The sequence below is a fragment of the Melampsora larici-populina genome (genome assembly GCF_000204055.1).
Source record: "Melampsora larici-populina 98AG31 unplaced genomic scaffold MELLAscaffold_3, whole genome shotgun sequence".
NCBI classification, from domain to species: Eukaryota; Fungi; Basidiomycota; class Pucciniomycetes; order Pucciniales; family Melampsoraceae; genus Melampsora; species Melampsora laricis-populina.
Window position 1 is genome coordinate 1,426,757 of NW_006768767.1, and position 27,121 is coordinate 1,453,877.

Genomic DNA, 27,121 nt, shown 5'->3' on the forward strand with positions numbered 1-27,121 from the left:
CTTTGTGATCCTGGACCTAGCTCACTCATATATGTAGCACACTTCTTTTTCCTCTTGCACTTCTTCAGGTAAGTCATCTCTGCTGTCCTTGCACTGTCAAATTTCATTAGAGCTCACATATTCACCTGTCTGTCCAGGTACTTAACTTTGCTTTGATTTGTGTTGATACTTGATTCCCATCAAACTCTTTCAAACCCTGGATTGAAGGAAGTGCTCTCCACCTACCGGCAGGCGTCATGATCCAGTAAGACACACTATGCAGTCAGTTTCACCCACATGCCAATGGAAGACAGGTGGTCCACACAAAAAAGCATGCCTTGTCTGCGGGCTCACATAAGACAAGTCAATTCTCCCTGTGGTGTGTGTTTGATACAGTGTGATCCATACTGTTGAATTTTGTTGCTTGAGTAGTCTTTCAAAAGAAAAAAGTCACTGTACAAAAAATGAGAGGGATCCAGACATGATGAACAACAGTGGAGTATACAGTTCAACCCAATCAACCCATATTTGATGGAAGGACTGGGTCCATCTAAACTTCATTGACACACCCAGGTCAGACATGGATTGGTATAGAACACAGAAAACATTGGTATCGAAGATGCTGCTCAGTAAAGAAAGATGAACAGGTGTTCTGATGGTATCATTTGTTTGTATTTGTTTAGAATTAAAGAGTTAGACGAGACTTTGGGCATTATTTGAAAGAAGACTATGTAAAATACAAAATATGGCACTTTGGTCATAGTTCTGATCAGCCGTCTATCTGATGTGAATGAAGCAGAGTCAAGAATCTACGCACAGGTTTCCCAAAATTGAAAGTACACTATTCAAACCCTACGATTTTACAAGAATTAACAAATGAGGATTAAAACCACTTAGAAATCTGATTTTGAAAAAGTGATGACTTACGATTCGAATGACAAGCCAATACTGTGGATCATACAAGAAAGTGTGAAGTCCACCAACACACAACTGAGATATAAATGACAATATGAAAGAAAGGTCTTGAGAGCCAGTTCAAAAACATAGATATACATATATTATTGAGATCTCAACACTTACCTCATAACTCGTCATGATCACAAGGAAGGTCATTATGGAGAATTCTAGAAAAGTGTTCATCAAGACTGCTATTTTCTGTCTTCTTAGTGAATCACTCAAGGTAATACCTCTTGCCAAGCCTTGATATATGAAGAATAGAAATGGAGGATACAACTAAGCAACACAAATATGATAAGCCTTGAGACATAAATATTTTATATGAAATTGAGAGCTTACCAGTAAGATGAAGCAGCTAAACGCTAGGTAGTACGCGAGTCCCATCTGAAAGTAATGCACTACTAGATCCTAAGATGACAAAAGTTTGAAGTGAAGAGCATGTAGGTTTCTGTTTCAAATCATTTGGCTGATTATTAAGGAACAACAAACAATGTGGCCTAGCGATCCCCGGAGTGGCAGGATGACAGGTATCATTTTGGTCACGCTGCACGTTTCTCGGTAGCAGGAGGTCTTCCGTAGGATGTGAAGGATCGGTGTTACGGCGTTTCTGATTTGGATGTATTCCATGGTAAGCTGATAGAAGGAGATACAGATAGGTACTGAAATCGGAGTCTCTGTGAGTTTCTATGAATTTGCCACAATGCGAGACATATAAGCTGACCAGTTGGTACGGTAAGCATCACCACTAAGAACCCATTCATTAATCGGATCACAGCAGTTGGTATGGTCTTCCCGGCCTCATCCAATGTGATGTCAGAGTATTTGGTGAGTGCAACGTGACTTATGCATAGCCATAAAATGACTGATTCAGCGTGGGTTAGTACATAAAGGGGAGCGATTCAGCTATTGACGAAGGAAGGGCTTATATGGCACCAAAGTACCCACCGCTTCAAAAGATGCTTAACGAGTCAGTTTTTTATATATAGAAAGACAATTTTTGATATATGCTCACCTAGCACAAATGACGGTTATCGTACACTTGACAGCGAGCAAGAAATTTGGCCAAGCTTGGTCTAGGTCACCAATTCGTACCAGATCTTCACAAATTACATCAGCAATTGCAGCTTGTGGGGGCAAGGAGGCAACACGTCAGTCAATTTGATCGGAGCAGACCAAATATTATGGAGACTCACTAAGACTATAAAATAAGTAACACAAGCCACAGTGGTTAGCACGATCGAGAAGTATCAACCCTACTAATGGGGAGGATCAGCTATATTGTTCATGTATATCAGGCTTATCAGCAGCTTATCAAAACTTACAGTTATTGAGACCAATTTGATAGAACTTCTTGGTTTGGGATCGAAGATATATAACATAGCAGGATTGAAATAACATTCTTCAAAATGAATTGATTAAAATCATCCATAAGATAAGCCCATCTTCGATCTTCAAATGTATACTTTGAGGAAGTCCATTATTCTCACATCACAAAGCCTACTCCGAACAAATGCTGAATATAGAGTGACCATGTCGGAAGAGAACATGGCTTGAGATTCAGAAATAAGAAGTGGATTAGGATTGATTATCTTGAATATTCAAAAGATAACAAGGAATGAACCATAACTTTGAGAGCTGGCAGCGTACCCGAAAGAAAGCCGCAATGTACTCGGCTGTCACATGATATGGGTCAACGTTCGAAGGTAGGTGAAGAACAAAATTCATGACCTGATTCTCTATGGCTTGAGCTTGAGACATAGCAAAGAGAAAAGTACCACGGCTTCAACAGACAAGAGGCGTGGATCTGAGTGATCAAATATGTAGGGGGCAATCCAGCGTCATTGCGACTTATGAATGATCCGCACGTCTTCTGTGTATCGCAAGGTGCGTACATGTAGCACCGATTGACTTTACCCCACGATTCTAAAAAGATACAGCATCAATCTTGAAGAAGCCAAAAATGCTGATTACCTAGTATCGGGGACGAAGATGGAGATGTTAGAAATGTTCAGATGGGGACCAAGGGAACAAGAATCTTCTGAAAGAATAAAATACCACATCTACATAAAAGATCAAATTGTGGACCAAACCTAACTTGACCAAGCTCAATCTCGTTCCTCGTACAGGCTTTTGGTGGAAGAATCTTGTTCCATTATAGCTCATTTTTATGTGATCATGAAATTTCTTGCCATCCGACTATGTTGAAGCTCAGTATCTTGCGCTCATCCCTGTGCTTTCGGATTCTCTTATTGCAATCTGAGTAAAAACTTGTTCGTAATCAAGTTTTTGAGATTTCAGAAAGCAACTGTGGCTAGATGTGTTATGTACATGAGTGTCTCTTTACAGTTGATCTGTCCTATTAAATCTCAGGAATTCAATCTTTGAGATTGTAAAACCTTTTCCTGAGATGGAAATGGTAGAATCCAAAAGGATAGTTGACAGCACATAATGCTGAAGTTCGACAGAAGTACATTGATTTTAAGAAATTTTGAAATCACAAAAAAAGTTACAACAGGGCAAGATTCTCCCACCAAATATTGTGCTTGTCACCGGGGTGTAAGTCCCTTGTTCCTCGGGCCCGCAAGCTTCAAATGTACGAGGAACAAGATTGGACTTGGTCAAGTTAGGACCATACTCACATAAGTACTGTCTAATCCTCTTCTGCTCTGGTCCACCTTCAGGACAGTTTTGCTGCCTTTGCAAGTTCAGTTTGTGATTGTCCTCCTACTTTTCAATAATTGTTCTTCATCTTTTCAATTTCAATTGTGCCTCTTCTATTCTACAGATGGGTATGTAAACAGAATTGTTCACCTGGCTAAAATATAATTTGGTGACACTTTGACTTAAGGATTTGTTTATTTCCTTTTTTTGATGAGCTTAAGAATTCTATATCTTGAGTGTTTGGTGGTTAGAAAATTTCTTATATCCAGGAGGAAAAAAAACTTTTTTTACAGATGGTCAGAAGAATTATATCACTGTGGACATCAAACAAATTCCCTTCAATTGAGCAGGGGGAAATGGTTGCAAGTATCAACGGTCATAAGAGCATCCACAGCTGTGCCGTAAATTTGTATTGTACAGAGTGTTGCACGGACCGTTTAGGGAAGTGTTTGAGGCATGGATTTTGACCAATGCACAGCAGTGGTTCCGTACAGTACGGCTTGAAGCACATTTGGTGAGGTGAGTTAAAGCACCCACTATGGTGGGAGTGTTTTATCATAAGTTTTGCATTTATGGTACTCAAAGCTGTGTATACTTTGCCGGGTATAGTTTTTTTTTCTTTTTTCACAACTACACACAACCAGGAAAAACTATGTTTCTGGCTCAGGAGTACATATTTTTGAGCTCCAAACAAAAGACATAATTTGTCCAGGCCGTGTCTAGCTGCAAAAAAACAAAAAAAAACTATACACAGTTAAATCTTTTCATTATCACAATGCTCGCTTTGTTGAAAAGACAGATTGACCACCTTTTGAAATCTTCAAATGACAATGAGGAACAGCAAGAATAGGACCAATTGGTCTTTGAGTTCTTGATCAATAGACCTCACACACCACCACCACCACCTCAGACTTGAATCACAATAGATTGAGATAGGCCTAACCGTGATCAGAAACTATATGATGACTACTTTGCACCTGACGCTAGATACAAATCAAAGTTTGAACGCAGATTCTGAATGAGTAAAGAGTTGTGTATAAGAATAATCAAAGATATACAAATATATGATTGATTCTGGATTCAAAGGCCAGATGCCTGTGGTGTGATGGGACTCATGGTTTATCAGAAGGTAGTTTGTGCATTGAAACAGCTCACCTTGGGAATTCCAGAGGATGTGACTGATGACTATGTTGGTATGGGGCAAACAACAGCAATATTAACACTGAAACTTTGTATGAAGCATATAAATGATATATATGGTCCAGATTACCTTCAACCAACAAATGCTGAGGAGCTCAATTGAATTACAAAGGAGTACAAACTATGTGGCTTACCAGGTTGTAAAGGAAGCCTCACTGGTATGCATTGGGCTTGAAAGAACTGTCCACTTACCTGGAGTGGACAGTACAAAGGCAAAGAACACACAGAAACTGTAGTTCTTGAAGCAGTTGCCTCCAAATATCTCACAGTCTGGCATGCATTCTTTGGAACTCCAGGTTCCCTTAACAATGTCAACATACTGAATTGTTCTTTCCTTTTCATTGACTTCCTCAAATGTGACTCTAGTCAACTTTTCTTACAATTTCATGATCTGACCCATGTTTTTTTAGGAACCAAAGATGAAGTTCACTTCACAGTCAACGGGAAACTCTACAAGCAAGGATACTACAGTACCTTGGTGATGGAATACAACCTGACTGGCCGACAACTGTCAAAGCACTGCAAGCTTGCCAATCAACCTTGGCAACACCTTTTGCTGAAGCTCAAGAAGGAGCAAGAAAAGACATTGAGCAATGCTTTGGAGTAATTCAAATTCAATTTGGGATAACTCGCATGCCATGTTTCATGTGGTATCTAGTCAACATGCAGTTGGCTATGATTGCTGCATAGTTTTACATAACATGATCATTCAAGATCAAGGTATACTTGATCCTATCATTGAAGCATACACTTCTGAAACAAGGCTCATTCCAAAATTACAAGCAAAACACTCTGATGGCATACCTTCAGGATACCCTCTGTCTGAGAGATTCCCAAGCTCATTCTGAGCTTCAGCACAATCTCACAATGGACATCTGGCTGAAGGAAGCAGGTCAATGAGGGTTTCTCTCAGTTCAAAAATGTGTTATACTGCATTTCTTTTAATTATACATTACTACATAAATGTCATACTGATACTTTATATCAATTTTCTTTGAGGATGAATAATTGTATTTTACATGATTATGAAAGACTGATAGTGATGATAATGATATGTAAATATAGCTATTGATATGGCTTAGCAACTTCTTCTTTCAAATCTTGTAATATCTTCTTTGAAATTTCATCAGGACAGTCTTCCTCCCTTGCGCAAGCTATTTCAAGATCCTTGCTTTCAAGCACACTTGACATTAAGTTATTCACAATTCTATTTGATGTTTTGCTAGCATCTGCTCGTCAACTTGCTACTGTAGTGAATGTGGCCATTGCTTCAATTCTTGCTTTATCATGACTCTCTTGCTTTGATTCAATCCACTGTGTCTTTGCCGCCTTGCCACCAATAGGTTGTTCTCTGTCATTGGGTTGAGCATATGTGTTAGCCAAAGATGATTCATTCTGAGTCGCATCTGGAGTTGGATTTGGAAGGATGTCAGAAGGGGTGGTGAAGGGGAATGATTGTGCTGGTTGATAAACCAAGTATCCCACTTGAGCTTGTACCAAAGTTTTTGCCAAGCCATGAGAAACTTGGAGGAGGTCTTCATCTTGGCTTGGTACACTTTCATTGCATCAACAATCCACATATCAGGTGATGTTCCCAATGGTGGATTGTGCTCCAAGCAAGCATAGATACCAGAGAACTTCTGGGTTGATGGATTCATTGTACACCATCTGAAAGGTAATTTAAACTTTGAATTTTGAGTCATTTGATAGATTCAAGATGATATACTACTCACTGATTCTTACCCATCTTGCCTGTTTGTTGTGAGTGTGAGTGATCATTGATATGAGCTGCAATATCTTCAAAAAAGGCCTTGCCTGACAAGTTATTAGAGTGTTTGGGTCAAGTGCAGCTGAAAACCCAAGATATTGCTAGCTGTTTGTGCTCAGCTTCAGTCCAATTGCCTCCTTCTTTGGTGGCTGTTGAAGTAGCAGGATCAAGCAGAATCAACATTCTGAATCAGTTGATAGTGGAGGGAAGATTTGAAGATTTGAATTTTCAAAGTTTCAAAGTTGAAGTGGATTGTTGAAGTTGTGAAGTGTTGAGGCTTCAAAGCGTCAAAGAAACCAAAGTTGATTGACCTGGTTGACCAATTCAATGTGTCAAGTTGTAAGACAGCACTTGATTTAGGCTTGCATAGAGTTGGACAACCCTGATGCATCATTCAACACATTCACAGGGAGTGCAAGCCTAAAGCAGGTCCATAGTGGACCTGTATATAAGTTAGTGTTAAAGTAACGCTAAATCACATTGTTAGAGCAACCATAGTGGGTGCTCTTATGGGTTATTGATCATCAAGGGAGATGATTTGCAGGGACTGGGTCGACAAAGTGGGAGTTTATAGGCAAAGCAAGGTACAGATGAATTTAGGGAGCAAGCCAAAACACAGTTCCTGTGAAGGGCGCCCCCGACGTTGGAGGCCTTCAAGAGTAAAAGGCAAGCCTTTGTACTTGCTGGAGCCCCCGACGTTGGGGGCCCTCACCACGGGCACTGTGAAATAGAACAAATTCATTCTACTTTGGCTTGCACAGAGGAAATTCCCTTTGCTAGGTGAAAATTCAGGGCATCAGCTGTGGATGTGTTTGCCCTAAATTTCCATACAACACAGTTTACCTTTACACCACACCACTATGGATGCTCTAAAGGATCATTGATCACTACACACTTAAACCATAAAACCCACATTACATATGCACAACAAGCAGATTAAATCGTTAGCTACCATGATGTTCATACAGGTCAGCTCAGTTTCCTGTTCATCTGAATAAGAATAAGCAAATCAAATGTGATCCTTGATGTAACTTTTCCCAGTTTGACAAGATCCTCCCAAAAATTACCTACATATGCCTCCAGATCTGAGCTACTCAAACAATACTCTGGAAACCATTTGACAGTAACAGTAACAGAAAAGGGTTTTACATGAATTTTAGTTAATGGAATTCTACCATCACTGAATGGAATTCTACCATCACTGTCAAGATTAAACACTCTCCCAATTGCAATATTTTTTTTCATTTTTTGCAATAATTAATTATTGTCATATAAAACCCAAAGAGATGAGCTTGATACTACAAATACTCAAGCTTGGAATCTTCAAAGGACCATTCTAAAAAGCTACTATTGAAAAACTCTGGATACAACCATCTTACAAGTACCCACCCCTTGGCTTCTCACCAAAATCAAGAGCTACAGGCTCACACAGAATTCCAATATTCTTCAGGCTTTTCCTTGTATCATTGGTGTCTCCCACCATGGATATATATATATATATAATCATCATTAATTATTTATTCAGTTTTAATTCAAACAACACATAACACAGTTTCACAAGATCACAAGATCACAAGATCAAACAACAAAAAGATCAAAACAACAAAAAAAAAGGTCACAAGATCAAAACAACAAGTATCCAAAAGAAGAAAAATGAGAAGACCAAAAAAGCAAAAATCAAAAAAAAAAAAAAACATAAGGAAACATTCAAAAAGGTCATTCAAGTATTATCTTTAATCTTCAACCAAACCAACACACCTAATTCCAACTCTAACTTCCAATTTCCAGAGATATAAAAATTTATAAACCAAGTCAATCAATTAACTTTTGTAGAGAAATAGATATGAAGATCACTATGACTATGAAATAAGAATATTATGACTATGACTATGAGATGAGTATGACTGTGAATAAGAAGATGACTATAACCAAGTAAAAAATGAATGATATAAAGAAAGAAAAAAATGAGATATATTTAAGAAGAATTCATTCAATGATAGAACAGAAACACTAAAACTAAAATGCTAAAACACACACCAACCCAGACACAAGTGAAAAAAAATCTCTTTAATTCGTACTAGCCATTCGTTTTCTAAAACTTAGTGAAATATTAGAAGCTGAAGGTCTTTTACTCTTCTTATCCGAACTTTGACGTGGATTGTGATTTTGATGTTGATGTGAATGTTGATTTTGATATGGATGTTGATGTAAATGTAAATTAGAACTCGATCGAATCTCTCGATTCCTTCTAATCATCTCAGGTGCGTCATCTTCATCTCCCATCTCCATTCCCATCTCCTCATCTTCTTCATCTTCAACTTTCACTTTATTACCTCCTCCTCCAAACGGATTCTTCCAAGACGATTTAGCGGTTTGACTTTCTTTTTGCTTATGATCTTCTGCACTCTTATATCTTCTTCTGCCCCACATCGAATTTGAATTATTTGGCATCATATCAGTTAAAACCTTTTCATTTTTGTCTTGACTTTTTATTGGTTCTTCTACAACTGTTACTTTAGATCGTTTTAAATTCCATGAAGATGAAGAGAAAATCTTATTGATAGGTGATAAATTTCCGTTTCCTTCGTTGGGTTTCTTCACATTTAAATTATTCGAATTTGAAAAACTAACACTAGGTGGATGTGGTCGTTGTGGTTGTAATTTTAGCTGCGATGGTTTTGATGGTAACGGTAATGATGGTGGTGATGATGCTTGTGCTGCTCTTAATGGTGAAGGTAAAGGTTGTCTAACTTCGCCCGATTCTTTTCCTCTCAATGATCTCATCTCTTCTTTTTCTTTCAATTTCCTTAACAACTCATCTGTAGCCATGGGCGAGGTTCGTGGTGAATATTTCAAAGCTTGTGGTGAAAGTGCTGCTAATGTTTTCTCTAGATCCTCTAAATCAGCTTGCATATCGGCTGTTGAACTTCTTTTATAAATCACTTGTGATGCACGTGGTACTAAACCAGAACTCAATGCTAAACCAGATGTATCAAATGTTCTAGAACTTCTGACGGTACGACCTGCCATCGCATGACTACTGGCTGTAGATATAGACGGTGCGGTAGATAACGCTTGACTTGGACTTCTCAATAATGGGTTGGGATGAGTCAGTGGCACAGGAGAAGTAAGAGTCCTAGATGAATTAGGCGATGAAGGTGCTGCTCGATTCTCCAAGTTGATAGGTGATGATAAAAGGCTAGAGGTCCTTACAGGGCTCCTCAATTTCAATTCAGCTGGAGCTGATGATAATGGTACTGAAATTGGTGCTAATGGTGGTCGTTGGAAAGATAATCGATAGTCTTTTTCTTTTAAAATCTTCACTACTTCGTCCACATCATGCGGTCCTTCTTCAGCTTTCTCTTCGAATTCCTCTGCAACCAATGTCAACTGTCCATAACTGAGACCTAAACCAGCTGATAGAGTTGTATCAAATGTTCCTCCTGTCTTCCCACTCTCAAACCCCGAGTCAAAGCTGGACCAAGTAGCTTCATCACTCGGGAACACTCCAGCTAACGGATCAAGATTCTTTTTAACGTTCGTATCCATCATTTGATGCGAGCCTGAAGATTCGTGTTCCTCAGAGCTGTGTGAAGGGTGGTGTCGGTCTTGATCATCGGGTAACTGCTCATAAGCTGCCTTGTCAGAGTGTTGTGAACCTTGAGAAGAGTAAGCCGATCGAGGTGATGTCTCATCTTCAGGTTGATCAGATTTTTCAGAAGTAGAAACTTCAGTCGTCTGCTCAAGCTCCGAGTCGTGTATCTGATTCTGAGGTGTGTCTTTAGGAGCACTTCGTATGGTAGCTTCACGATCATGTTGGGGAGTTCGCGTTCGAGTCCGTTCAACAGGGATTAAAGATGAAACTGGAAATGAAGGCCGAGCAGGGCTTGGCTCAGTCTTATAAAATGATGGTGTATCATATTCTTTAGTTGATGGGGCCACTTTAGCAAATTGAGAAGGGAAACTAGTCGAGCTGGCTGATGTGGGTGTAAGATTGCGTGGTTGTAGACTTGTAGCAGCATTCAACTTTGATTCCCTACCATTCTCACGTTTGGTGATCAGACTTGGTAAGTAAAGTGGAGCCCGTCCAGTGGTTTGAGGATGGCCAAAGGAATCTGACGTCTGAGATCTTTCTGGACGACCGAGAGAGTCATACAAAGGCGATGGTTGAGCTGATGAAGGGCGTGAAGATGATGGCAAATCATTGAAGGTAGCTCCCTCCAGCCATTGATCATACCAACGTCCATTCCCTCGACGACGATCAATGTCAAACTCAATCTTACCCACAATGACCCCCACACCCACCGGTCGATTGGCACGTTTTCTAAGCGAAGAAGAACTGAAATCAGACATCGAGTCCCCAAAACTGGCCCGATCTCTCATACCAAACAAATCTGACTGATTACGTTGATGATGATGTAGGGTACCGTAAGACCGACAAGGATACATTCTAGACGAATTTCGAGATGTCTGGTGATCCGGAGGCGCTGAGAAATGCGAGCCGTCGATGGATGGACGACTTGTGTAGGTGATAGGAGAATGTGGAACAGAGCTTTGATGAAATGAAGCCGATCGAAGGGATGCGTCCATTGAGGCTGAAGAATTTGAATCAATTGAGTTGGGACCTTTGGCGTGTCTACACAAATCTTGGTTATTGGTCATTGAACTACAGCTACAGGGGGCTGATAAGAAAAACCAAGAGTCAGAAGGTAATTGAACGATGAAGAGACGATCAGAGCAAACACACCAAGTTTCAAAGATAAATTGGAATGACCCGCTATTTGGTTCAGGCGCGTGAGGGTAGGTTTATGTGGAAGATGATTTGAAGCCAAACTAGTTTCGTTTGGAAGGCTAGATCCACGAGTGTTCTTATGCTGATTGGATACTGGGCACCGACGACGGGTGGGCATGCATATTGGATCTATATCTGTCTCTGGATCGCTCGCATCTTCAGCCGATTCGATTGGTTGAGAGGAAAATGAGTGTGAGTGTTGAGGTAATGAAAAAGAATCTGAGGGTGAATGAGATGGAAATCCATCCGAACGAGAACGAAATTGACACGTATTGTGAGAATTGAGAATCTCTTCTGAATTATCTTCATCAAATGATTGAGGTTGATTTCGATTTGAATTATGATGATGATGTTGATGTTGATGATGATGTTGATGTTGATCAGAATCTTGTGAAAGATGAAACTGCTGTTCAGCTAATAATCTTTCACGCGCGATCACATCAGCCTCATAGGCAGCCAGTTCTTCTTCTTCAAAGATGCTAGACCAAAGCATTTGCCAAGCATGTTCTCCAACTCGAGGTCCACCAGCCTGTTGAAGCATACAAGTCATAGGACATTAGATTGATCACGTGTCAGGATGTTTGAACAGATGAAACGTGACTAACAATGTGTTTACCCATTTCGCCTGAGAAAGCTGATCCTTCGATAAGATACATGACCATGCCACCCGTTGAAGGTAAACCATATTCGCGTGCGATTGCAGCTTTTTGAGAGCTCAAAGTAGGATATAGAGGAATGAGAGTTCCGCGACTGAAACCATAGAAGAAAAAGATTAGTCTACGAGTCAAATTCAAAAGTCGAGAAAAAAAAGAGGACTTACCGAAAAGCTTGAGCTGGACCATAACCAGTACAAGCTAAAGAAGTACGAGGATGATCAGAAGGTAAAGATTCAGGAGGAATGACCGTAAGTAAATATTTTGAAGGAGAGACTGAAGAATGATGTTGACGCGAGTTGATTGGAGAAGGAGAAGGAGAGATGGAAGTGAGATTTGAAGAATAAGGTAAAGAATTAAGACTTGGAGGATGATTAGGGTTAGAAGAATGTTGATATGGAAGCATGAGATTTGAAAGTGAATAAGAATTCAAACGATGATGGTGACGAAGTGAAGCAGAAGAATGTTTTTTTGAAGATGAACGAAGTGAATTGGAATGATGTATAGATGAATCAGATTGAGAATGAAGTTGATGAGCTGAAGTTGAATGATTATTGAAATGTAAACTGCTTCGATGGTTAAGATGATGAAGCTGCTGGTGCTGCTGCTGGTGATTAAATGAGCTCAGATCGATTGAGGAACGATGACTGAGGATTGAAGAACGATGACTGAGACTGGGAATCGAAGGTAATGGACAAGAAGGTGGTAAAGTAGATTGATTTAAAGATAATGATTTAGATTTAAAGTAATAATGATGATGATGTTGATGTTGAACGGTTCCTTCGCTTTGAAGTTCTCTTGCTTGATGGTTTAAGATCTCCTGTTGACCATCTTCCTCATTCGTCCACACTGACTCTTGATTCATTTTTCAATTTCTTCCTCAATCTAAACCTATTCTCTTTCGATCCTCTTCAACTTCAATTCTTCTCAATCTCAACCCTTCTGGAGTCTCAAGTCTGAAGTCTGAAGTCTGAAGTCTGAAGTCTGGATGGATTCTGTGGAGTCAGCAGTCTGGATTGGTTCAATCATCCAAAGTTGAGAGAACATATCAAAATCATCCGGAGCGTTTAACAGGATGGAGACTTTAGAAGACATTTCAAATCCACCCTCGCAATGTGAATGTACTACAGAGTACTACATACTAGCAGTGGATGCTTTTTTTCTATACACATCCAATTTGAATAAGCTGGTTTCTTCCATCTTCTTTTGTAATTTGATTGTACAACTACGCATAAACTTCAAATCTTACATGTCATCCCACTAATCAAAGCTTATTCTACAGGTATAATTTGAATTGATTTTATCCTTCAAGCCGCTTCAACAGGCTTCAACTTGGTAGACAATTAAAATTCAAAAACAAGTTCAAACTTTTTCAGAAAATACTTCAAGAATCATGAAGGACTTCTAACTTAACTAAGTCCCTCGATGCTGAGACAGCTGTCAATCAACGAGTTGAATCAGCATGTCTCAGCATGAGGGACTTACATCTAAACTCAGCTTTTTGGCCTGAGGGGTAAGAAATCCTTTGCAGAGGAAATCTTGTTTTTCTCATTTCCGTGAGCTCACCGAGGAACATTTTACCGCGCTTCATGGGCATATGCGCTGGCTCTCGCTGCATAATGTACAACTTGATTGATTGAAATTCCTCGGTTGTTCACCGAGCTACATATCTTTTGATTTTGTCATTTTTGTATGTAGCTCACTTGTAGCTCACTTGTAGCTTGGTGTTTCATCGAAATAAGTCCTCGACTTAGCAGAGCTACATGTGAACTACAGGTGAAAATCACAAAATAGTAACTTATGTAGCTCAGCAAGCAACCGAGGAATCTCAATGATTTCACTTGTACATTTTGTAGAGGAGGTCGGCGCATAACCCCATGAAGCGCGGTAAAAAGATCCCCGGTGAGCTCACGGAAAAGGACAAAGAAAGATTTCCTCTGCAAGGAAATCCTTACCTCTCAGGCCAAAAACCGGACATTAGATGTAAGTCCATCATGCGGAGACATGCTGATTCAACTCGTGGACTGACAGCTGTCTCAGCATCGAGGGGACTTAGTTAAGTTAGGAAGGACTTTTATTGTTCAAGGATCTCAAGCGCATGGATTCAATTATTAAGTTTATTTGAAATTCATTTAAGACCATCTACAAAGTCTATACTAAAAAATTAATAGCCATTTCACTCAGAAGGAAGCAATTTCCCAGAATCTCGAAGGGCTGTAGAACCAGCTATAGAGCTGCTCTCAAAAATTAAACTTAAACTGCGACCGGAGCACAGTCTGGGAATGAGCCCGGCGCTTTGGGATGTAAATGATTTTAATTTACCTTTTGCACGTCCCCTTCATTTTACCCAATCGGTTAACTGTGATATATACCCCAGTTTGAAATCACAAATTGAGATATTCTTGAATTAAATGAAGTTCTCGCGTACAAGAGCAAACGCAGGAATGTCCCAGCGCGGACATGAGCAAAATCCCGGACATCCGCGCATTGTCGGATGTCGGAAAGTGATTAACAACTCCTTGACAAATTGAAAGCATCTCGCGTACTTTGAAGTGGCAGGAAAATATCATGCGACACAAACAGAAAGACAAAGAAAACAGAATGATTTGTACGATTTTACAACGCGAAAAAGACAAAACAGTAAAGAGATCTTACTAACATGTGCATTTTTGATGAATGCTCTAGTGTTGGCTTGGTAGTGATGATGACATTGTTTTGGTGGTATGTGATTGATGCTGGTGGGGTTTTGATATGATAATTGTCAAAGAAAAATTTAAAAAAAAATCGGCACAGATAGGATAAGGATATGTTTTGTTATTGGGATTGATGTAGGATGGTTGAAGGGATATTATAATCCGAGCAATGTAAAGGAGTTTGGTGAAGTGGGAGAAGTGACAACGGTTAAAAAGTCCCATGAAGAAAGATTGAGCAAAAGATTGCAACAGTGGAATCAACTTCAAAGCCCTCTCTGCGCGGCCGCGTCCGCGCCCTCGCAGAGGATATGAGAAGTGTGTTTGGAGTTGAAGAAAGAGTCAAGAACAAAAATTAGAATCACCTTTCAGCCTTGCAATTGCATGTATGCGCTCCTAAACAATTTCTGGCTTGAAAACCAAGAGACCCACCTATGATCCTGAGATGTCACAGGAAAATGGTATCAGTCTGGATTTCAATGCTGGTGTTTTTTTCACCTTTAAGAAAAGAAAAGCACAATGAAGATGATAAGCAAAAAGGGTGCACTGGTGATGGACCTTAACCATTGGTGTTTGATCCAATGGTAGTTTACAACATCAAACTTGCGAAGCTGATGCAAGGACAAACGTCGTGTTTGTCAAAGATCCATGTGTCTCCCTGTGTTGTTTTTTGCGGGAACCACATGCTGCAGCTAACCACACTACCAAGCAAGACAAGGCTTGGGTGCTTAATTGCGAGTTGGGCGGGTAGAAGCATGAGAGAACAGGCCATCTGTGATGATGACCGGTTGGTTCTTCTGGGCCAAGAGGAAGCGCAGGATCAGGAATGCTTCAAGTAAGCAAATGTTGTGTGAGGTGAAAGAAGTGTCATCCAGAAATGGGGATGTCAACCAATAAATTGCTCTGCATTTTTGAAAAAAAACAAAATCCTCTTTTGTTCTTGCCTGTTCCAAAATAAGATTGAGCAGGCAGGTTTTTGTATTTAAAGTGCAATTGAATGAGTATTCTGCCGGGCTAATTACATACCTTTTGCATATCCGTCTTCTGAAGGCTGGTCATAGTTCCTTGCAGTCTTCTGGTTTTATTCCGGGGTATATAATGAGAATTCAGCAATAGTGGGGGTTATATATTCTTCTAGTATTGAAGTTTGCATCTTGGCCTGCACATAGAGAACCACAAGTCACTCAATTGGTAAACAACATGAAATTGTGAAGCATGAAAAACATACCCAGGCTTTTTGTTCGGGAATCTATACACAAATGTCTGTTGGAGTATTGTGAAATGTACTCAGATATACCGATTCCATCAATGAAAGCAAACTACAAGTTCATGGTCCGTGACACCTTCACCATTTGCTCTCAACTTCACTCAACCACATCTGATTTGTCACATAAATACCTCTACATTTGGTTCTGAACGAATTGAATTGATCAACAGCTTTTATACAACAATAACAAACTGGTATTTTGTTTGTCCTTGGTGCTTTGTGGCTGGAAGGTTCTGTGCTTGGGCAATCTGATTCTCCTTAAGTGGTGATCATTGTATATTGTTAACTCGGTGTTGCTCTGACTTGTTGCTGTGGGATAGACAGATCCTAGTTGGAATGAATTTCCAAGGCAATAGGTCGTACACACCTACTTGGGGCATCTTATTAGACTGGGCAGGCTGTGTTGCAGAGTGCAAAAGTGTAGCCACTCTCAACTTACACAACCCTACAAATCCTCTCTAGTTTTTGATTTCTTTTGGTTTCCTATGGAAGGAGACAATATTAAGGTGCCTAGATCAAGTGTTGATATTATGTGATGAAGGATATTGTCTTGCAAAAGGAATTCTGAAATTCACATCTCCTCAGGTATGGATATCATCAACGTCCTCACTTTACTCCAAAGGAGTACTATACACCTTGAAAAATTTCCAAGGTAATATATAGTTGAAGTTATTCATATGTCAGCTAAGGAAATCAAGTCCTTGTCATAATGCTATGTTTTATTTGTCATCATTAGTTTTTGTTTAAAAACATATCATCATGGCCTCTTCTTGATCTGAAACAAGGTAGTGGATTCTAGTGTATAGCAGATTCAAGTATGAAGCTTCTACCTTACTGCTTGATTTCAAACATAGGTATATATGTTTTTATGATATGCTCAGTTTTGTTTTATGATATGCAATTGAAAATATATATCTCATTCTTTTTCTTCTTTATAAACTTTATTTCTTTGGCATATTTTTGATTGACAATCACAGAAATCTAGAATTGTTGTCAAGGTTTTTGTTTGTTTTGTTTGTTTTGTTCTTTTTTTGTTTGTTATTTATCAAAAAACAAATCAAAACTTTCAATAAGTCTTTTCTGATACAAGATAAATTTCAGTTTTTTTTAATTTTTACTCTGGATCACATTGGTTGTAAAAGATTTAATCTGTTCAATAAGACTTGGAAACCTTTCTTAACTTTTGATCTTCTATTGAAGTATGTATTTAATTGAAAAGAAAGATAAATTATAAAATGATACTCTTCATAAGATTCCATCATTTAGTTTACATGTCAAACAATTTTGATGAAAAGAAAGCTCAAGAGGAATCAAGTTGAGAATCCATGATATGTATCTCTTTCATAATCCAAATTTTCTAACCTGACCAATGATCAAAATCTTCAAAGTGTTTATATATATGGAGTACTTAAATAAACCCAAAGAATACAAAGATGAAAAGAACAAAAAGATGATATGTTTTATTCATTCCATTCTACAAGCACCTGTTTTGATTTATTATTTTCTTTTTTTTTCTGATTTTGAAAGAATAATTAAATTTTCCAAGCATCAATGAAGAATGTAAGCGAATCATCAAAATTAAATGATGTTAAATTTTGTTGTGATCCAAATGTACTCAAGATCAAACTTTTTGAAAATTGTTTACCATTTTCAAATTCAACAGTCTAAAAAAACAATCCAAAACAAAAACAAATCAGAATTCAACTCTCAAGAAACAGAAATAATATATATACGGAAAAAAAAACTTACTAATCTTCCTAAACGTTGATCATTATTATGTGAAGGTAAAGAACTTTGAGTAATAAACACACTTGAATTCTTTCCATTCAATAACATCCAAATAAAAAATGAAGGCAAAGGAGGTGATGAGACTGAAGAAGATGATGAATTTGACCATTGTGAAATCGAATTAGAGATTCCTCCTAAGATTGTACCATTTAAACTTTGACCTGTGATGGTTCCATTTAAAACATTACGAACTAAGAAGAAGAAGAAGAGGTAGAAAAAGTAAGATTTAGAATTCGGGTTGAGCTTTTGTAAACGCGTCGTGAATGAAGTCAAAGAAGATGATTTGATGAAAGAAGACATTTTACTAACCTGATTTAATGGTTTGGTTCTCATTGCTTGGATTCAAAGCAGGAGACAAAGTAAGTTGAATTGTAAATAGACGACTCGCATTCAAGAAATTAGAACTTGAAGGAGAAGTAATTTCATCTGTGATATTAGATGAAACGATAGGTAGTATAGTTGGGTCTGTTGTTACATTGGTTGAAGTATTATTGGATTCAGTGAGAGTGGTATTGGTGAATGATGTGTTGGACAAGATTGGTGTTACATCGAATGATCTTGGGAGGTTGGTAGCGGAAAGGCATATCAAGCTGATAAAGTAGAAAAAGAGAACCGAAACTCTAGAACTCTTCGAAATCATTGTATCCTGATGGTTTGGTTTGATTTGAGTGGGATTCTTTGATGATACGAGGGAAGAGATGAGGTGGTCTGATGTTTGGTATGAAGTGGATTGATCTATCTCAAGGATGAGAGATGATGAGTTGAGGTTCTTAAAAGCCTTCAAGCATCAAACTCATCAGTTGAACTTTCTCCATTTCTTGTCAAGACCGAGTGATCTGGCAGAAATTTACCTTTAAAAGAAATCATGATTCGATCAATTCCAAAACAATTCTACTAGAAAAGGATAACCAAGCAATCTTTCTTTTGTTGATTTCTTTTTGTCAACCCGGATGGAGTTTCATATAAACAGATTCAATCTTTCTCCAAAGAGTCAAGTCAAGAATAATTTCCAAAACGATTTTCTCATTCTTCAAAAACAACAAAGAAAACATTTCGTTTTCTAATTTTCTACGTCAACTTCTTACTTTTTTCCGATTTGCAAAGAGACGATCCAAAATCCTTTTCACTTCGGACAAAATTGAGTAGCACATTCACAAACATCTTATCATTGATTAAAATGATTCATTTCCCAAAAAGAAATCTGCAACCATGCCATAGCATCAGTTTTTCTTGACTAAATCAGGCCAACAAATTCAAAGTCGTAATTGGAAGTCGGATTCACTGATTCAAAACTGGAATTAGTGATGAGTTTCTTCACACAGCTTGAGTTCTGTGATATAGTGCTTCTAGGTCACCTTGCTACGAAAACGGTTTGCAATCTATTGGATATTGATGTGATCAGAAGCATCAAAGGGAGAAGGTCAAGAAAGCGTTTGAAAGATATGTGCAGGCGACTCTGCAGCCACTTTGATCAAATTGGTTTTCATGACGTCGAGATCCAGAGCAGATTGTTTCAACTCGGGATAAAGCTCATTTGTTTTTTCAAACATGATGAGAATCGCTGTGCGGTCGGTCAATCTTGAAGACAACCATCTCTGCAGAATGAAAATGCGTCAATACATAACAAATGATCGCCGAAATGAGGGAAGAAGGAATTCATATTCAAGGCAAACTTGAATACAAACAACTGATCAGAAATCTTTCCTTTACGCTATATATCTTGATCAAATCCATACATTTCATATTCAAATTTTTATGAATGATGATCTCCAACCACAAAAAAGCCCATTAAACTTTATTTATAATTAACTCAAAACAATTCTTACAAAATACCCATCATCATCATCATCATAAAAAAACAAGTCAAAAAAATAAAAAATATCTTTTAAAAAGAAATTAAACAATCTTAAAACAAATTTCATGAAGATGTATCAATGAATAAAGATTAAAGAATGAAAGAATGAAGCAAACAAAAACTTAACCAAATCGATTGTAATTGAAGGTTTATGTTATTTTTTTTGCAAAGAGAAAGAGATAGGGAAAAAATCAAACAAGAAAAGATAAAGATAAGTAGTATACCAAATTAAAGATCACCTTTCTGTCTCTCTCTCGATCATCACCATCAAAATATATCATAAATTCTAAAAAAACCAAAAAAATAAGATACCACAAACTTATCTGCAAGGATATTTGAAACTTTCTTCTTTTTCTTCTTCTTCTTCAAAAAACAAAACCACTTCACTCAAAACTTCTTTCTTGTTTGTTTTCCAAGAAAACCTTTTCTACCTGTCATTCCTTGATCCATTTCGATTCTCTAATTCTCCTTCCCAACGACATTGATAATGAGTGACTTCACCACTAGAACCGAAACAAAAAGCAAAAACAGTGAATCTGAAGTCTCAGATTACATCAATTGATCATTACTCACAAGGGTGAATGAACTGCAATCACACTATTCCCAATTCTTTTTCCACACTTCATACACCTATTCATTCCCCACCAAACCAAAAAACACACCAATCAATTAACCTTTCCATATGAGAAAAAATCAAGAAATCTTCTTACAATCTTTTCTCATCCATTTTAATTCTTCTCTGTTCAACTCCTAACCCAATCACCTTCAAACTTTGATTCTCATTCTCCAAACACTCTTTTTCCAATCGAATCTCACGTTTAGTTTGATTTAATTGATTTAATGATTTTTTAAAAAACGATTGTAATTCGATCAAATCGATCCAATTCGGTAACAAATCTAAAACTTCTTCTATCGATTTAATCAAATGTCCTTCTTCTTTTAATAACTTTAAGGATGATTTCAATCGGATCTCATGATTTAATATCGGTCTTTCTAAATTACCTTTGGATGAATCTGTTCTTGATTGAGCTTGAGATTGAGATGCGATCACTGGTACTGGTGGTGGTCTTAGGTAAATCTTTAATAACATTAAATAAATCTTTTCTCCAATCAATTCAGGGTTTTCTGAATAAATCCGTTTACAATACCTAAGTAAAACCAAAATCCAAAACAACAAATCAAATTAATCCAAAATATCAATCCTTTGTTTTCCTGTTGTGTTTTCTGTTTTTTTTTTGGTTTTTGAGAAAAAGAAACACTCAACTCTTCTGCCAATTTAATATTTCCTAATTTATTAATATAGATTCCTAAAGCCGTATCATGTTGTCCAATCTTACCTAACGTCAAGGCTCTTGCTTCAAACATTTCATCTAATGGTAATCTACCTAAGACCCAATTAGCAGAATAAAATTTAGATTTAATTAAATGATTTAATAAACTTTGATAAATCTTTTGTGAACTTTCTTTTCTTTCCATTAATTCATTTTCATATTTTCACCAAATCAAAATAACAATAATCAAGATTCACCATTGGATTTGATTAAAATTCACAATTGGATTTGATTAAAAGTGTAAATTCGAAAGAAAAATTCAAAAGTATCAGTTCTTCTTCTTTCCAACAAAAAACACCACCAAGAAGAAACTTCATCCCACAAACCTTCTTGACCTAAACCCTTTAATTTCCTAAACTCATTAATATACAAATGAATCAATTTCTCATGAATCTCAATCGATTCCAAGCATAATTCATACACCAAAAACTCCACATAAACTCTACAAATCTTAAAATCTTCTGATTCTAAAAACTTAATGACTTCTTTTTTAGGTAAACTTTCAACCGTACTTAAATCTTCAGTAAAGATTTCTAATGATTTTTTAATTAATCGATCATCTCTTGTGGTTGTGCTTGTAGATGTTTTAATCATTGAAAAAATCCATTTTGATGTATTAAAGATTAATGATAAATGATCGGATCCAAGTTTTTGTAAATATCGAATCGTCGGGTCGATTCTTTCTTCTAAATCTTCTTCACTTTCTCCCATTCTAGAAAAATCAATCAATCAATCAAACCATTCAATTTCGTGACTCTGCGATTCAAAGAAATCAACATGGATTCATCATCATCATGACTTACGTTTTCAATAACCTAAGTGCTCGATCATGTTGTTTTTTACCATGATAAAGATCTAAAAGTTCATAATACCGCTACACCGAGTTTCCCAAAAACCCCATTCATTCAAAAAATCAAAAATCAAAAACCAAAAAAGCATCATCATCAAAATCGTTGATTCTATATCTCTCTGTTTTTCGAACTTTATGAAAAAAAATCCAAATCACCTTTGCATCCAACAATAAACTTTCGACTTCATCTACTTCACACCAATTAGGTAATCTACATAACGGACCTAACATCGTAGGTTTGATAGCTAAATAACACTTAAACAAACTCGTATCAATAATCTTAGCAATCTGAACTAACTCTTCAACATCACTGATCTCATGAATCGCAAGATCCTTTAATTTCAATAAATCTTCAGATGAACGTAAGTTAATGGATTTGAGTGAGTCTAAAGCCTTTTCCGAAAGATCGATAGATGAGCTTTGGTTTGAGAAGGCTTTGTTGACGTGTTGACGACGATCAGTTAAGTATCGGATTAAAACATCAATCGATTCTTTGAAATCGGATTCGTCTTGAAGGACTAGAACCCATTGGGAAATCAATTCAACTTTTTCATCCTTTTGGATTCTTGAGAAATCACTTACTTTTCAGTTTGGATTTTTGAAGACTTAGATCTGAAGCTTTAGCTTTCAAAGAATGAAGAGCTTGTGATCTAAAAGATTTGATTGAACCACTTTCATCATTATCATTATCATCAATAACTTTCTGTTGAATGATCTTAGAATTAATTAAACTTGATGGTTTAGAAACTTGAGTAGATGAATCGATCAAATCTGAAGCATGATCCTTTAAATCAATCTTCATCTTCCGACCACCAAACAAAGATTCCCAAACTTCTTTTGATCTGTAAAGTTTTCCTGAAATCCTTTCGTCATACAGTGAAACCACTTTGGCTGGATTAATATTTAGCTTGATGAATTCATCGATTGATTGATTATAATTTCGGTTTTTAAATTCAAGTAAAGCACATAATCCATTCAATCTTTTGATTAAGATTTCCTATTATATGAATGCGAAAAAAAAGAACTAGTCAAGGGTAGGTATAAGAAATTATGTCAAACTAAATTCAATAGAAGAGACTCACTCGATTAGGTAAAACCGAGCTTTCTAAACGTTCGATCAAGGCTAATGATTCTGAATACTCACCTGCTTGGATGAACTGATTGATTTGTTCTGACCAAGAAACCATGATAAAAACCTCAAGACTATAATTTATTTTCTGATCAGTTTCATTCAATCTAGGTGAAACACAAACAACCGGACCATGATGAGCAGAAGAGACGGTCAGAAGTTTAGGAACTAATGATTCTTCATTCGGTCCAGTTTGTTTTTTCCGAGGAGAGTTGTCCATAGGTTGAAGATGTTTGGTTGGATCGAGAGATGAGAGTGGAATGGTTTGAACATGTGTTAGTGTAGGAATCGAATGAATCATCAAACTTGATCCTACATTCAAATTAGATGTTGGAGTAGGTAATAAAGAAATCAAATAGGGTGATTGGACCATCGTCTCGATGGGTGAAACTGGATAATTGATGGTCGAAGGATTAGGTAGGCTCCTACTAAGTTTTCCTTCTGGATTCATAAATGTTGCTAATTGATCACGAATCCCAATCACTTCATTCGTAGGTGGCCCCACACTCAGAACCGAATTCTTTGATAACTTGTTTGATCCAGATAAAGCAAGAGATGCAAGTCCAGTAGTTTTGAATAACCCACTCACCAAACCTCCTGAATGGTTTGTGGTGGTGGTGGTTGGTCCTACTGGATTAGAACCAAGAGAAGTATTCTGGGTAGTATTAGGATCGGTTCGAGGAGTTTGAATTGGAAGTGGAAATGGATCTGAGATTTGATGATTGATTTGAATTAAAGCTTCAGTTGCATTGATTTCGAGTTTGATTTGAGCATATTCACCCGTACTATAGCCTATAAAGATTTGAAGTGAATTAGAAAATGTCACAGATCTTGCTTGATGAGGGATTTGAATTTCTTTAGGTGTGATCCATTGAGCATCTTTCCAAGCGAATAAGATCAATCGACGTTTACAAGGAACAGCAACTAGGGTTAGAATCACAGGTACGCCAGAATTGAGATCAGAAGAGTTGAGGTCTTGAGATTCTGGATTCTTGATCTCTTCTTCTCGGTCTAAAAGAAAACCTTTATGATCTTGACGTAGGATTGAAGTTTTCAAACTCATAAGAGTAGCTTGAGATTTAGTCCATTGATGAGTATTTGATAAAAGTTGATAAGTTTTTATGTCATGTAAGAACAGATCACCCGAGATTAGAGTGATGATCGAATTGATTTCTTTGATTGTATTTATGGAATCTATTGATGGATTGATTGAACTGATGATTTTGCTTTTGTTAGGTGTTGTGATTGGATTTGAAGTAAAGTGATGGATGGTTTCTATTAGCTTGAATTCAATGGGTCTTGGATTACTTTTGATGGATTGTGAGTCCGATTCTGGATCTAGTTTTGATGATGGTTCTGAATCAGATGGTGATTCTAGTTCTGGTTCTGATGATGGTTCTGATGCTGATGTTGAATGATAGATTGAATTGATTGAGATTGAATAAATAAACAAGTTCCCATTGAGAGTTCCAATGTAAAGTTGAAGTTGATCGAAATAGATTGAAGTAGGTGTTCCAGTGATGATTAAGTTTGATTTGATTTGATTGAATACTTCGATTTCCATTCTACTCTTTAGCTTTCTTCCTGATGCTGAGCTGGTCGAGATCTGTCGAGTTGGTTTGTTGAGGATGATGATGACATAATCTTTTGAGAGTCAATCGAAACTTGTAACCCATACTCACTATAAGCATTCATCAAACTCAATTTAAGCATATCTCAATCTCACTTTCAACCTTCCACGACTCAGAACGTCAACTTCAACTCATTCTCATCCATCAAATTCCTCAATCTCATCATATTCACAAATTCACAAATTCAGAACTTCAGAACTTCAAAATGTTTGAACAAGAAATAGCAACAGTAAAGCGATTAGGAGTCAGATATGTAACTTCATTTAACTCAAACTCCCTTAAAAAATATCAACTCTGACCATTTCATCTCTCAACAGATCTTACTTCAAGCTCTCAATTTTGCATCAGTCATCTCAACAGCCCTCATGATTTGGAAATCATTAGCCATCACTCTCAACACAGAATCACCCGTCGTCGTCGTCTTATCAGGATCAATGGAACCTGGATTCTATCGTGGCGATTTATTATTCTTATCATTACCTATCCATCGAAACTTAAGTATTGGTGAAATCCCAGTCTTTAATGTACCTGATGGTAAAATTCCAATCGTACATAGGTTAATTGAAAATCATGATGAACCTATTCACTCGAAATCTAACATTCAAGATCGTTGGATGTTAACAAAAGGTGATAATAATGGGGAAAATGATGTAGGACTTTATAATGGTTTAAAGTATCTTAAACGTTCAAATCTGATTGGAAAAGTTAATGGATATGTTCCTTATGTGGGTTATGTAACGATTGTGATGGTCAGTTCCTTTTGTCTTCTTTTTATTTATAATCAATCTTCAAATTGATCCCAATCAATCTTGAAATTGATCTCTTTTTTTTGGTTTTGGATTTTTAGAATGATTATCCGAAAGTGAAATACGCATTATTAGCAGTCTTAGGTCTAACAATTCTATTTTCAAGAGAATAATTCCTTCATTCAATAGATTCCATGTTTTTGTTTTCTTCTTCTTTGGCATAACTATGAAAAAAAACAATATATACGCAAAAAACTCTTGAGAAAAATGAGAAAAGTTTTGGGTTTCTTTTTTTTTGGATATTATCGTATTCGAGTCAATGTTTTCTTCTACAAAGGAGGTCAAGGAAAAAAACAAACTTTAGAATCCATTGTTTTGTTGAAAGCATTGTTTTTGTAGTATCTTGATTGCATAGAAAAAAAACTCTAGTAGATCTTAAGAGTGTTGTTTGAGCGGTTTTTGCAAGGGTTTAGATCTTATGATGGATCAAAATGATCACACAAGCAAGTCGAGTATCACTTTGTGATCTTACAAAGTAGTTTATCGAGATTTTGGATTTGATAAAAATCACATTGACTAAATTTACCATCATCTACATCATGAATTTAACCACTGCCCAATCTATTCTCTTTCACCTGTTTTCTTTTTCTGATTCCTTCTTCTAATGATAAACAACATTCAAGATGATCAAATTGAAGTACAAGTTGAACCAACCAAATGATGTTCAATGTAAATTTCAATTGATAAAGTATTAAAAAATAAAAATGTTCTTATGTACAACAAACACTTTCAATCCGACTTACAAAACATCATTAGTTCCAAAATCACAGACAATCTTGTTGGATCCGTGATCCATTCTGTGCTTTCTGTTCGAATATATTGTTTATTTTGGTAGTGCATATAATTGTCATTCTGGTTTGTCTAGATACTCAACCTTACAAACTGTTCCTCACACCACATTTACTTGGAAACCCATACTTGGAATGGCTCACTTGATTGAATCACTCTCCTAGATAAATGAATCAGATCTTCGTCTTGAATTCTAAAGTGCACGACTTGATATTCTTCTTTGAAATTAAGCCTTTGAAAAAAACTTGGCAAAAGTAAGTGTACCCTACATGTTTCTTGGCAATAGTGAGATCTTACAAAACCCTACTTGTGAGATCAAAAGTGGTACAGGTCCTCAAATTGGTTATCATGAAAACCAATACAACCCTCAATAATTGAAAAGCTTGACCACCAGTGTGATTTCATATCTGATAACAAGATATCAGATCATCTTATCATTTCTAAACAATGGCTCCACAGACAATTGACTTATATTTGAAAGGATCAACATAATTTCAGTAAAAAAATTACAAAAACTCCAAAAAATCTAATAAACAAGTCTTATTTCCCCATGCCCTCAATCTGAACCCCAAAATCTGTGCATGCATTGTAAGCTTGAATAAAACTCAAAGGGTAAGGTTTTCAGATCTAATTGTGGTTCATCATCAGTCACAATTCATAATTAAATGTACACTGTCACAAATGCACTGGCTGAGTCAAAGTGGTCTTCTTTCTTTCTGTCTCCCATCTTGAATGAGTACCAAGCCTGGGCTAGGACATGCTTGATATTCTTGTATCACCAAATTGGTGTTGAAGTCAAACAGGTGATTTGAAAACAACACACTCTTGAGCTCATACATTCTTCAGGACCACACAGTCACACTCTTTAAGCTCTTGACAAAAATGCCATCAAGGCTGTTTGCCCAACTCACACAGATGAGCCCTGACCTAGACTCCAATACAAGCATACAATTTCTCAGCTCAAGGGTAGCACCT

At 37.1% G+C, this 27,121-nt stretch overlaps 4 protein-coding genes across 4 annotated transcripts; 1 reads left to right on the plus strand and 3 right to left on the minus strand.

The window, feature by feature from the left end:
* Positions 1-8,632: 8,632 nt before the first annotated feature.
* On the minus strand, positions 8,633-12,416 carry MELLADRAFT_90898 (uncharacterized protein; the record flags this gene model as incomplete). The annotated part of the gene is made up of 4 exons (XM_007405280.1): positions 8,633-11,247; positions 11,313-11,886; positions 11,963-12,107; positions 12,178-12,416. The coding sequence occupies 4 exons, from the start codon at positions 12,414-12,416 to the stop codon at positions 8,633-8,635; spliced, it is 3,573 nt and encodes a 1,190-aa protein (XP_007405342.1).
* Positions 12,417-17,499: 5,083 nt separating this feature from the next.
* Positions 17,500-18,395, minus strand: MELLADRAFT_102336 (uncharacterized protein; the record flags this gene model as incomplete). Its single annotated transcript, XM_007405279.1, has 3 exons — positions 17,500-17,631; positions 17,717-17,946; positions 18,065-18,395. 3 exons carry the CDS (start codon positions 18,393-18,395, stop codon positions 17,500-17,502), a joined length of 693 nt encoding a protein of 230 aa, XP_007405341.1.
* A 1,642-nt stretch (positions 18,396-20,037) lies between these two features.
* On the minus strand, positions 20,038-23,983 carry MELLADRAFT_90899 (uncharacterized protein; the record flags this gene model as incomplete). Its single annotated transcript, XM_007405278.1, has 9 exons — positions 20,038-20,113; positions 20,184-20,240; positions 20,321-20,758; positions 20,875-21,073; positions 21,268-21,653; positions 21,745-21,815; positions 21,948-22,309; positions 22,374-22,788; positions 22,874-23,983. 9 exons carry the CDS (start codon positions 23,981-23,983, stop codon positions 20,038-20,040), a joined length of 3,114 nt encoding a protein of 1,037 aa, XP_007405340.1.
* A 773-nt stretch (positions 23,984-24,756) lies between these two features.
* On the plus strand, positions 24,757-25,470 carry MELLADRAFT_102338 (Hypothetical protein; the record flags this gene model as incomplete). The annotated part of the gene is made up of 3 exons (XM_007404973.1): positions 24,757-24,804; positions 24,869-25,300; positions 25,399-25,470. 3 exons carry the CDS (start codon positions 24,757-24,759, stop codon positions 25,468-25,470), a joined length of 552 nt encoding a protein of 183 aa, XP_007405035.1.
* Between the last annotated feature and the right edge of the window lie 1,651 nt (positions 25,471-27,121).